This window comes from Sinocyclocheilus grahami, unplaced genomic scaffold, assembly GCF_001515645.1.
Source record: "Sinocyclocheilus grahami isolate Dianchi unplaced genomic scaffold, SAMN03320097.WGS_v1.1 scaffold1863.1, whole genome shotgun sequence".
NCBI lineage: Eukaryota > Metazoa > Chordata > Actinopteri > Cypriniformes > Cyprinidae > Sinocyclocheilus > Sinocyclocheilus grahami.
In genome coordinates, this window is record NW_015507042.1 from 36674 (window position 1) to 50016 (window position 13343).

The window sequence follows — 13343 nt, forward strand, 5'->3', positions numbered from 1 at the left end:
AATATGCAGCCATGAATGAGCGCATGTTGGAAATAAAAGCGCTGAATTGAATTCTCTCTCGGTCTATGCTCATCGTTAGTCTCGTGAAGTCGGAGTTACGTAGATAATCCGTCAAGATCCTCTCCCAATAAAGACGTAACTTTGCATGAGTTAAATAATACAGCCATGAATGAGCGCATGTTGGAAATAAAAGCGCTGAATTTAATTCTCTCTCTGTTGTATATTTGCTCATCATTAGTCTCATGAAGCCGCTTTCATATTGCTGTTCACTCACCGGGTTGATGCTCAGGAAATGCTCCAGCACAGCCACCGCATGTAACTTTTAACAAGATTCACTTGTTTAAAACACCCTAAATTGTATTAACATTTACTATATAACCATTATTTCGCTAATAAACATCTAAATAAATACAACTTGACACGTAAGACTTGTTTTGTGGTCCAGGGTCACAAATAAGAACAATTATTGCTGGTTTCTTTCATGTTCACTTAAATTTCATCAAATTGCAGCAACAGGGATGCCATATTTTTGTAGGCCAACCCAGAAGTCATTAACCTGCATCTTCACTCAATAAAAAGCCAATAGGATTTTTCCACTGCCCTTTGGATTATTACATAAAATAAGCACTGTGACCTACAAAAGTTCATGTTTTTTCACATTTTGTTAATCAAAATAATCTTCACAAATAAACACAACTTTTATCAATTTTGAAGCCTTCTTATATGCAGCTATTTGATGACGTAAATGTTGTGAATTGAATAATGATCTAACACTTGAATGACTGCTATTAGTGACGCTTATAACATAAAATAAAAGTAAATGTCTCACAAAAACAGTTTTACACCATTACAAATATTTCCTTGCGCAGAGTAGCGATGAGTATGTGGAGTATGTGTCATAGTTTGGGAACAGCAGCTTCAAAGGAACATATTGGCTTTTTCTAATTTGCTGCTTGTAAAGCTAATAAAAACAGTGAGTAATGTAGTGTAATAAATGCAAATGGACGGCTTCTCAGATTAGTGAAAATGAAGATGAAATCACAACCACCACAACCGTACTGCTTGGTGATAAAACAACTCTCAATAGCTGCAACGTGAATGAGTCACGGTGAGGTGGTTCATGAGTCATTTGATTCAGTATTAGCCGCTGAAGTAAATATACTTGCACTCCAGCAGGACTTCTTTTAGCAGTTCTGAACACACATACTGTGCTCGGAGTCTTACTCGTACTTTTTTCAAGAAATCTGAGCATCTACTTCAAGTTTTTACAAATTAAGCTAATACACAATATAAAACGTTTTCAACATCAATATCACATGCTTGTGACACTCAATACCATAAAATTAGATTTCAACATTTTCTGAAAATGTGAGTAGTGTTTACCTCCGCAATGCTAGGATCTTGCATGCGACTGGCAGAGTTGTTATGCAGTTGCTAGGATGTTTTAATTGACCCTTCGCAAAGACCCGCCCCCCTTAGTTACTGTTGCTACGTCCGACATGCCATGTCGACACAAATCATGTTCTCACGCAGTGAAAAATACATTGTGGAGCGAAGAGGAAACACACAACACGCTGACAGACAAGACAGAGCAGGTTACTTTTGGTATGAAAAAGTCTCCGCTTTCAAATTTTGTCTTTTTTTTTTTTTAAGAAATTCAAACAATAAATACCATTTTGTGGCTCGTTAATGTGTCGTGAGTCGTGACAGATCGCTGTAGCGCCTCAGTTCAAGCGGCACCTGAACCAATCATCTATTCCTCTTTACTAGCTATAGTACAAAATAAACATGAATGAACACCAGAAGGTGTCTTGTTTCAACCGTGGAAAACGTCAATACAAGTCATTCAAGTTCAAGTCACCTACGTTAATCTACTCTCCTGTCTGGTTTGTTTGTCGTAGAAAATGGCAGATTCGGCGTTATGATTGGTCAGATCGCCTGTCAATCAAACTAATTGAACAAGCGAAGGGTCAACTGACCAAACATCACAGTTTTACAGTTGGATGTGTATAAAATGCAGTAACTCTCACCTATATTGTCTTTCTCTTTGCATGAAACGGAGTAGCAGCAGATCTCTCGGTCTTGAATGGCAGACAGGTTCCTATGGAAATAGGAAACAAAAAAATGTTAAAAAAACATTTGCCATTTCTTGAGTAGCCTCACAAGAACTCTGTCTAAAGATCTGGGGATGGTCACCGACTGTGGAAATGTCACAAAATCCCAGAAAAAAACATAAACGGAAGACACAAGAGGACAGAACTGCCACAGAGTATTTTGGAGTTGAAATAACAAAGAAGTCTAAAAAGAGGAAAGCAATGTTATGTGATTAATGTTTGCAATTTCGTTATGATCAAAATCATCTAGAGATCATAATGCCATCATATGACAGCAATATTGTTTCTGTATGAAGCAGGAAACACTTAAATAAATCTCTCACTCGCATGGCCCCAAACTTGCTAGTCAAACAATCACTTAAAGAAAGATCAAGTAATGCAAAAAAAGTCTTACATCTTTTCGATTAGTTGTTTCTCATCTAGTGCGCTGGGGAGATCTCTTTTGTTGCCAAGGACAAGTACCTGTGGAGGATAAAGTAAAGATAAATCAATGAAAAATGCACCTCTTGAACCTCTTTAGGTTTAAACTGCGCGTTTAACATTGGCACTTTCGCTTCCAGTGCTTAAAGATTTATGCTACTGGGTGTTGGTTCTACATCAGATCATGCTACAACTGTCTTTTTAAATTGTTCGCTTTAGAAAATAGTGGGCGGCACGGTCAAAAGTCCCATCACTCCCTACAGACAGATAATCCATGAGCGATCAGTTTCCTCTGTGCTGATTTCTCTGCTGAAGATACGACCTATAATGTGCCCAGTGAGGACATCTGGGACCACAGAAGCTGATGGTAGAGATGCTTAGTCATGCTCTTTAAATAAGACACAGCAGCTGGGGAAAGATCTGGAAAAGGTGTGGTGCGATGGCTAGGCTTGATTTTCTGTTTTGGTAAATTCAGCAATAACAAAACAGCACAAAATATTAATAAGAGAGACAGTCCTCCATTAACAGCACAAGGGGGAAATCAGCTGCAATAATAAAACAATTCTTCTTACAGGAATTCCTTGCAGCTGTGGTTTGTCTAACAAGTTGTGTAGCTCGTTTCTTGAGGCTTCGACCTTTTCACGATCTGCAGCGTCAACCATATACCTGAAAACACCAACAGAGTCCTTAATGCAGTCGTTCATAATGTAAACACTAAAACTTCACGTTAGGGATAATATACAGTCAGCCAGACGTTATCGCAAAATAAACACTGATAGGTTGATCAGGACCCCAACATGAAGCAGAGTGGTCTTGTGTCACCATGATGGGGTTTATTTTGTGATAATGCCTGATTGGTGCATTATACCACATATTACAAAGCTACTTACCAAAAAAGCAAATAAATGGACAAGAAATATTTGTATAGTTCACTTAAATTTCATCAAATTGCAGCAACAGGGATGCCGTATTTTTGTAGGCCAACCCAGAAGTCATTAACCTGCATCTTCACTCAATAAAAAGCCAATAGGATTTTTCCACTGCCCTTTGGATTATTACATAAAATAAGCACTGTGACCTACAAAAGTTCATGATTTTTTCACATTTTGTTAATCAAAATAATCTTCACAAATAAACACAACTTTTATCAATTTTGAAGCCTAAATACAATTGTCAAAAGTAAAAAGTTAGTTAGGCTATAAATGAACTACACCAGTCAACGTCACCACCATTAAGCTTCCAACAACACTTTCAGTCTTTAGAAAGTTTAAGTTAGAATAGTCTGTATCGGGAGTATAAACACCATGAGGCTGTGAAACCAGATTTGTGAGTTTTCCTGTTTCGGCATGATGTTTAATGTCTCTGGCCTCTGTAGTCCCATTTAGCCACTTGCTAGTAACCAGACTAATTAAAATCTTCAAATTAAATCTTAAATTAAACTGTCAATGGCTTATTATGCAACTATGCTAATTCACTTTCTTATATGCAGCTATTTGATGACGTAAATGTTGTGAATTGAATAATGATCTAACACTTGAATGACTGCTATTAGTGACGCTTATAACATAAAATAAAAGTAAATGTCTCACAAAAACAGTTTTACACCATTACAAATATTTCCTTGCGCAGAGTAGCGATGAGTATGTGGAGTATGTGTCATAGTTTGGGAACAGCAGCTTCAAAGGAACATATTGGCTTTTTCTAATTTGCTGCTTGTAAAGCTAATAAAAACAGTGAGTAATGTAGTGTAATAAATGCAAATGGACGGCTTCTCAGATTAGTGAAAATGAAGATGAAATCACAACCACCACAACCGTACTGCTTGGTGATAAAACAACTCTCAATAGCTGCAACGTGAATGAGTCACGGTGAGGTGGTTCATGAGTCATTTGATTCAGTATTAGCCGCTGAAGTAAATATACTTGCACTCCAGCAGGACTTCTTTTAGCAGTTCTGAACACACATACTGTGCTCGGAGTCTTACTCGTACTTTTTTCAAGAAATCTGAGCATCTACTTCAAGTTTTTACAAATTAAGCTAATACACAATATAAAACGTTTTCAACATCAATATCACATGCTTGTGACACTCAATACCATAAAATTAGATTTCAACATTTTCTGAAAATGTGAGTAGTGTTTACCTCCGCAATGCTAGGATCTTGCATGCGACTGGCAGAGTTGTTATGCAGTTGCTAGGATGTTTTAATTGACCCTTCGCAAAGACCCGCCCCCCTTAGTTACTGTTGCTACGTCCGACATGCCATGTCGACACAAATCATGTTCTCACGCAGTGAAAAATACATTGTGGAGCGAAGAGGAAACACACAACACGCTGACAGACAAGACAGAGCAGGTTACTTTTGGTATGAAAAAGTCTCCGCTTTCAAATTTTGTCTTTTTTTTTTTTTAAGAAATTCAAACAATAAATACCATTTTGTGGCTCGTTAATATGTCGTGAGTCGTGACAGATCGCTGTAGCGCCTCAGTTCAAGCGGCACCTGAACCAATCATCTATTCCTCTTTACTAGCTATAGTACAAAATAAACATGAATGAACACCAGAAGGTGTCTTGTTTCAACCGTGGAAAACGTCAATACAAGTCATTCAAGTTCAAGTCACCTACGTTAATCTACTCTCCTGTCTGGTTTGTTTGTCGTAGAAAATGGCAGATTCGGCGTTATGATTGGTCAGATCGCCTGTCAATCAAACTAATTGAACAAGCGAAGGGTCAACTGACCAAACATCACAGTTTTACAGTTGGATGTGTATAAAATGCAGTAACTCTCACCTATATTGTCTTTCTCTTTGCATGAAACGGAGTAGCAGCAGATCTCTCGGTCTTGAATGGCAGACAGGTTCCTATGGAAATAGGAAACAAAAAAATGTTAAAAAAACATTTGCCATTTCTTGAGTAGCCTCACAAGAACTCTGTCTAAAGATCTGGGGATGGTCACCGACTGTGGAAATGTCACAAAATCCCAGAAAAAAACATAAACGGAAGACACAAGAGGACAGAACTGCCACAGAGTATTTTGGAGTTGAAATAACAAAGAAGTCTAAAAAGAGGAAAGCAATGTTATGTGATTAATGTTTGCAATTTCGTTATGATCAAAATCATCTAGAGATCATAATGCCATCATATGACAGCAATATTGTTTCTGTATGAAGCAGGAAACACTTAAATAAATCTCTCACTCGCATGGCCCCAAACTTGCTAGTCAAACAATCACTTAAAGAAAGATCAAGTAATGCAAAAAAAGTCTTACATCTTTTCGATTAGTTGTTTCTCATCTAGTGCGCTGGGGAGATCTCTTTTGTTGCCAAGGACAAGTACCTGTGGAGGATAAAGTAAAGATAAATCAATGAAAAATGCACCTCTTGAACCTCTTTAGGTTTAAACTGCGCGTTTAACATTGGCACTTTCGCTTCCAGTGCTTAAAGATTTATGCTACTGGGTGTTGGTTCTACATCAGATCATGCTACAACTGTCTTTTTAAATTGTTCGCTTTAGAAAATAGTGGGCGGCACGGTCAAAAGTCCCATCACTCCCTACAGACAGATAATCCATGAGCGATCAGTTTCCTCTGTGCTGATTTCTCTGCTGAAGATACGACCTATAATGTGCCCAGTGAGGACATCTGGGACCACAGAAGCTGATGGTAGAGATGCTTAGTCATGCTCTTTAAATAAGACACAGCAGCTGGGGAAAGATCTGGAAAAGGTGTGGTGCGATGGCTAGGCTTGATTTTCTGTTTTGGTAAATTCAGCAATAACAAAACAGCACAAAATATTAATAAGAGAGACAGTCCTCCATTAACAGCACAAGGGGGAAATCAGCTGCAATAATAAAACAATTCTTCTTACAGGAATTCCTTGCAGCTGTGGTTTGTCTAACAAGTTGTGTAGCTCGTTTCTTGAGGCTTCGACCTTTTCACGATCTGCAGCGTCAACCATATACCTGAAAACACCAACAGAGTCCTTAATGCAGTCGTTCATAATGTAAACACTAAAACTTCACGTTAGGGATAATATACAGTCAGCCAGACGTTATCGCAAAATAAACACTGATAGGTTGATCAGGACCCCAACATGAAGCAGAGTGGTCTTGTGTCACCATGATGGGGTTTATTTTGTGATAATGCCTGATTGGTGCATTATACCACATATTACAAAGCTACTTACCAAAAAAGCAAATAAATGGACAAGAAATATTTGTATAATAGTTTATATCTTGAGCTAAGAAAAAACTGTCAATTACAAAACAAAGCAACAAAATGAACACTGAAACAATGTCTATTTATTTATTATACGCTACATAAAAAAATAGAACTAGAAATCAATACTTTTATTCAGCAAGGATTAATTACATTTATCAAAAGTGACAGTAAAAATATTTACGTTGCTACAAAAAGTTTTTTAAAAATGCTGTTTTGGACTTTCTATTCATCAAAAAAATATTGAAAAAAAAGTATCACGGTTTGCAAAAAAAAATTAAGCAACAAAAAACATGTTTCAACATTGATAATAAGAAATGTTTCTTCAGCAGCAAATCAGCATATTAGAATGATTTCTGAAGGATCATGTGACACTGAAGACTGGAGTAATGATGCTGAAAATTCAGCTTTACCACCACAAGAATAAATTATATTTTAAACTATATTAAAATAGAAAAAAGTTGATTTAAACTGTAAGAACATTTAACAATATTACTGTTAACTTTGATCGTATTTTTGATCAAATAAATGCAGCCTTGGTGATCATAAGACACAATCAAAAGAATTATTAAAAAACAAATAACCAGCCCTAAACTTTTGAACAGTAGTGTATATTAATGTATTATTAATCTGCAATCAGTTACCTTTTTCTACAGGCTGACTAGCCAACAATATTTAGCTGCAAAGTAATATGTCTAATTTTAAGTTCTCTCTTTAATCTAGCTCCTAGATGCACTTTGATGGTCATAATGCAGAAATATCTAACCGCTCAATGTCACTGACCAATCAGAATCAAGTATCACAGAGGGCAGTGAAATAAACCATTTTAAATGTCTCTGATGGGACAAAAAGCAGATTATACTCACACTATGGCATTAACGCCCCGGCAAAGAAAAAACTGTCAATTACAAAACAAAGCAACAAAATGAACACTGAAACAATGTCTATTTATTTATTATACGCTACATAAAAAAATAGAACTAGAAATCAATACTTTTATTCAGCAAGGATTAATTACATTTATCAAAAGTGACAGTAAAAATATTTACGTTGCTACAAAAAGTTTTTTAAAAATGCTGTTTTGGACTTTCTATTCATCAAAAAAATATTGAAAAAAAAAGTATCACGGTTTGCAAAAAAAATTAAGCAACAAAAAACATGTTTCAACATTGATAATAAGAAATGTTTCTTCAGCAGCAAATCAGCATATTAGAATGATTTCTGAAGGATCATGTGACACTGAAGACTGGAGTAATGATGCTGAAAATTCAGCTTTACCACCACAAGAATAAATTATATTTTAAACTATATTAAAATAGAAAAAAGTTGATTTAAACTGTAAGAACATTTAACAATATTACTGTAAACTTTGATCGTATTTTTGATCAAATAAATGCAGCCTTGGTGATCATAAGACACAATCAAAAAAATTATTAAAAAACAAATAACCAGCCCTAAACTTTTGAACAGTAGTGTATATTAATGTATTATTAATCTGCAATCAGTTACCTTTTTCTACAGGCTGACTAGCCAACAATATTTAGCTGCAAAGTAATATGTCTAATTTTAAGTTCTCTCTTTAATCTAGCTCCTAGATGCACTTTGATGGTCATAATGCAGAAATATCTAACCGCTCAATGTCACTGACCAATCAGAATCAAGTATCACAGAGGGCAGTGAAATAAACCATTTTAAATGTCTCTGATGGGACAAAAAGCAGATTATACTCACACTATGGCATTAACGCCCCGGCAGTATCGCTCCCACATGCTCCTGAACCGCGGCTGCCCGCCTATATCCCAAATCTATGTGAAAACAGCACATATTTGTGGACATAATGGCAGGAACTGGTGATGTAACAATGTACTTGTGATGCACATAATGTGCATTAAAGAGTCTTATATATCTGGATCCAAGAAAACCCTCCTTGACACAGAAGAACAATCAGTGTAGATAAGACTTACTTTTATTGTTACGTTGCCTTTGGTGACTTTCCTCATGTTGAAGCCGACTGTAGGGATCATGTCTTCATTGAACTGACCAGACTAGTGGAAAAGAAACACACTGATGATTTCAATAACATAAATAAAACAAACCTGCATGTGAAGGGTTGCACAAGTTTACAAAACGACAATCTAATAATCTGATGTTTCACAAAATAACAGCACACAAGAGGATGTCAATGGGGAGTATTAGTAAGAGCGACGGGAATTGTTGGTAAAACAAGCCAGAAGGTTTCAAGTTTCATAATTTAGTAAATTGTGCAAAAGATTCAGACTAAATAGATTTTTTTCAACCATGTGGATTTTAAAATTAGTCTCAAGGGATTTCATATCTAGTAAATGAATAATTGTTTTTAGGTGAAAAGGGAAAAACAAGAGCTTCCCTTAAAAATAAGATCATAATTCATTGAGCGAGGTGTTCTCTGTTGCAAAACCCTCATATTGAGTATAGAAATCTAAATGAGCTTAGTTAAATTCATGGTCATATTCCAAAACACCTAAGAGCTGCAACTATGTAACTGCATGTTGATCTGCATTTGCATTAAATCAAGATTTCTTCCACATTTATTGTGGTACTTTTCCATTTTTTGTAGTTTATGGTTTACAATACAAGTAAATCATCATAAAACGCATATATTAGCTGTGCAAACTGCAAACTTAACTGGTTTGTATTTATGAGTGAAAAATACTGAGTGAATGATGTGCTCCATAAATCATTCACTGAAACTAGAATAACACCTGCAAGATTATGAAACTGGATGAGATGTTTCTCTTTTCCCCTTTGAATTCAATTTCAAACCATCATGTAGATTTATTAGAAACCCTGGGTTTGTAAAGTCGTTGTTGCAGAAGCATCTATGAGAAGCAAAAGGGCAACTCTCATGATTCAAGAACCCCCATTGGGACAGTCACATTGCCTAATTTCAGATTCAGGCTGCTACTCAGAGACCTTCTGAAATATGAAATATGAAATAAACCTCACACTGAGGTTTATTTTCAGGGTTATCTATGGATTCCACAATTCTTACAACTGATTCACTTCAGATGCTAAACACAGGAGCAAAACCACAATGAGCCAGCACTGACATGTCAAAAATACTTAAAGGAGATTGAAAAGAGAAAAAAAAGAGAGAGAGACTCTCACAAATGGCATCTGTTCTGAGTCAGATGCATCCATAAAGGGAAGCTTGTTTTCAGATCACATAATAATCTATGAAGGAAATCAAAAAACACATCTGGGCACTGAACATAAACATAGAAGGAAATCCATAATACCAAATTACCATATCTCATTTTGCAATAATATTAACCAATACTGTAATACTATTATTATACTTTTAATATATTATAATATATAATATTAAAATAATATAGGTTTTATTCATGATTACATAAGATTTAAGAGCTTAAACACACAAGTGGCATCTCATCCACCCTAAAAGTCATCAGTGTCTTCAAACCTTGAGAAACTAGCCATTCATTTTTCATATACATCACACCCATATTCATAAGTGCACACTGCTCACACGAACAGCTTTTAAAGCATCTGTTCTCCACCCCTAGCAGGCAATGACATGACAACAATAAAAGATGTTCAAACTGCGAGGAATGAAACCAGACTTACAGCAATCACGTTGACAAAGGTGGTTTTTCCAGAGTACTGCAGTCCCACCAGCGTCAGCTCCATCTCTTCCTTCCAGAAGAGCGACCTGAACCAGTCCAGGAGCCGGTGAATGAGGGCCAACATCTCCGCGCTGCGCTGCTGGCTGAGCTCTGCTCGTCAGGATGAGGCAGGGCAGATTCCGCTCCTGCTGGAGGAATCAATCCAAGAGAAAGAGAAGCAGGCTGAGGTCAGGTGACAACAAATGACGCACAATAAACGCGCCGCGCCGCACCGCTAATGACCGAGCGGATATCGTTCAGAATAAAAGTCCTCCAGCACTGTGTACCCAGTAATGCTGGGTACACACTAAAGCCTGGCTCACACTACAGGAGTTTTAAAATCCTAACCGATTATGAAATCTGGTTGCAGCACACACATAAGGAGAATCTTTGCAGATTATCTTCCCTCGAATCTTAAACATGCACACACTACACGATTTTAACATCGTGGCGCATCACACACTACAAGATATTATTAAGATTATCATGCCAGAGGGAGGTCTCGCGTGATCTCATGCAGCAGATCTTCATTGATATTTCAGTGATGTTTACATATGTTAGCTAGTGTGCTAGCTGCTTTCTACACTCACCCGTTACATTCAAAACCGATTTCACTCCAGCGCTTCTCTTTCTCCTTACGGTTGTGATGCGTTTTCAACACATTATACAGACAGTCGTGTTACTATAAAACTTCAAGAAGCAGTTTCCTCCGTCTCCACTATCCAACGGGGCCATACAGCAGCTGCTTTGCGGTCCCGCATTGGCTATTGTGAAAGTACTGACGTAATCATATAGCTGTCATCATCCCGCATTAATGCGTAGCTTAAGCCTGGCTCACACTACAGGATTTTTAGCCCGATTTAGCCCCGATTTCCCCCTCCCGAGAATACCAGATTGTCTTGTGGTGTGTACCCAGCATAACTCGTCGCTAAGTAAATAAATACATACGAAAACTTTGTATTACTTTGCTTACACAACAAGAAATAAAGTCCACATTTATTTATTAATAAACAAGTGATAAAATAAATTAAGTAAATAAATATTAGGCAAACTTATGTTTATTTATTTGTTCAAACAAACAAACAAAATAATACATGCAATTATTTAATAAATTAATTAATTGTATAGAAAATGTAGCCTAATACACATTATCCTTTCTATTTATATATAGTTTCGTACAAACAATGAATTATTATAGACAAATAATACAATTAAAATAAGAAGTAAATGGACATGAAATACTGTCGAGCATACAAATAAGAAGTAAAAATAAGTAGATCGTTGTAAATATATCAATATATACAAGTTGAAAAAAATGCACGACTACGTATTAAGCTGAAGTCTTCTGACAGGCTTCTCTCAGGTAAAGACCACACTGTAAATAAATACAGTAAACAGACAAGAACGAACGAAAGAAAGAAAGAACATTTTGTGCTTAATTGTTTGTTTGAACGCGAGACGTAAAGTTCGACGCAGTTCGTCGATTTTCCACACGATGGCGCTAAAAGCTTTAGAATAGAATGATGAGCCATTGCTGTCCTAACAGGACCTCGTTCTTGTCTTTTTGCAAACACAATATTACTGACTATTATTTTCATTACATTTTTTGTTTGTTTTTAGAAACGAATTATAATGTTAGCTTTTTATGACAGCCAATAGCAATGTTGCCACTTTATTTCACTTATTTATTTGTTTGTTTGTGTATTTGTTTATTTATTGCTTGCATTTTGGTAAGAGCTCTACACCAGTTAAAGCCTATTTAAATCTTATCTTATCATCCTGCTTTGGTACAGTATAGTTAATAGCTAGTTAATAGTTAATTTGATAGTTTTACAACCAAATAGCCTAATGATAAGAATACTTAATATCTCTAAAACATAGTATTGTTTAATTATATTAACTAATTATATTTATAGATTTGATAGGTATTCATCATTTGCATACAACATATAATACTGCTATTGTCTCATAATCCTTCACTTGAGTGTCTTTATCGCTGAGCTGTCCCGATTGTGCTGGATGTGTGGCATGTGGCTGCCCATGCTTCACCCTCCGTGCGGCTCTACATGTGATCGGCAGGTCAGGCGCGATTACACGCTTCCCAGCGGGGCGGAGGAGTGAGGCTGCACTGGGTCGAGCACACAGCCAGACACGCGGGGAGTCTTAACCTAATTCAACAGCTAACGAGCATTAGAAAAGGACGTGATTCATCTAAGAAATGTAACTCAGTTGCAATGAATGTAATAATAATCAGTTATGTATTCTTTGCTCATTTTGGGGGGTTATAAAGGCTTTTTGGTAGAAAAAGTGCACCACAAAACCTTATCGAAAATGCATGGACTTTAGTTAGGTGTGAGGCTGGAATATTTGTAACCTGGCTCTTATCATAGTGTGTGCCTAAACTAAAGGATTTGCATAGACAGAGCAAGTTTATGGGTTATGTAAGTGTTACATAAGGACGAGCTGTGATGGGAAAAACAGCAAGGTTGTTTTTTCAGCTAAATATGTTCAAGCTCTCAAACACAGACTCTAGACAGGCATGATTTCCACAGGAAAAAAAACAACTTTATTAATACTTTTTCTTTAATATATGTCAACAATACTTTAGACAAAATATATACATCAAGCAACCTTTTCTTAGGTCCCAAAATAAAAAGTAAGTACCTCTTCCTATACAAAACTATTATATTGTTTTTAACATTACATTCACTTTCTTTTGCTTCTATGTAGAATCCAGGATTAAAAATGTAGATATCCGCCCTCATGTTTACTGCTTTAAACAGGTAAAGGCAACAGGATGAACAAAGATCTGTCCTAATTTGACCGGAAATGAACACAGAACATGATGCAGATCGAGTCTAGGTCCAAAGCTATGTACACAATTTCATGGCATACAGCGTTCGGCTGTATGTGGGTCACGTATCAAAA

General features: G+C 36.4%; 1 protein-coding gene across 1 annotated transcript in view; it reads right to left on the minus strand.

Moving 5' to 3' along the window:
- Window positions 1–10598, minus strand: part of LOC107573080 (ADP-ribosylation factor-like protein 8B) — an 11631-nt gene extending 1033 nt beyond the window's left edge. Inside the window, exons 1-6 of the mRNA XM_016259519.1 lie at window positions 10378–10598; window positions 8715–8795; window positions 8482–8555; window positions 6401–6494; window positions 5803–5870; window positions 5325–5395 (exon numbers count right to left, since the gene is read on the minus strand). Coding sequence (XP_016115005.1) covers window positions 5325–5395; window positions 5803–5870; window positions 6401–6494; window positions 8482–8555; window positions 8715–8795; window positions 10378–10500 — 511 coding nt within the window. The 5' untranslated portion in view covers window positions 10501–10598. The remainder of the gene's footprint in view (window positions 1–5324; window positions 5396–5802; window positions 5871–6400; window positions 6495–8481; window positions 8556–8714; window positions 8796–10377) is intronic.
- Between the last annotated feature and the right edge of the window lie 2745 nt (window positions 10599–13343).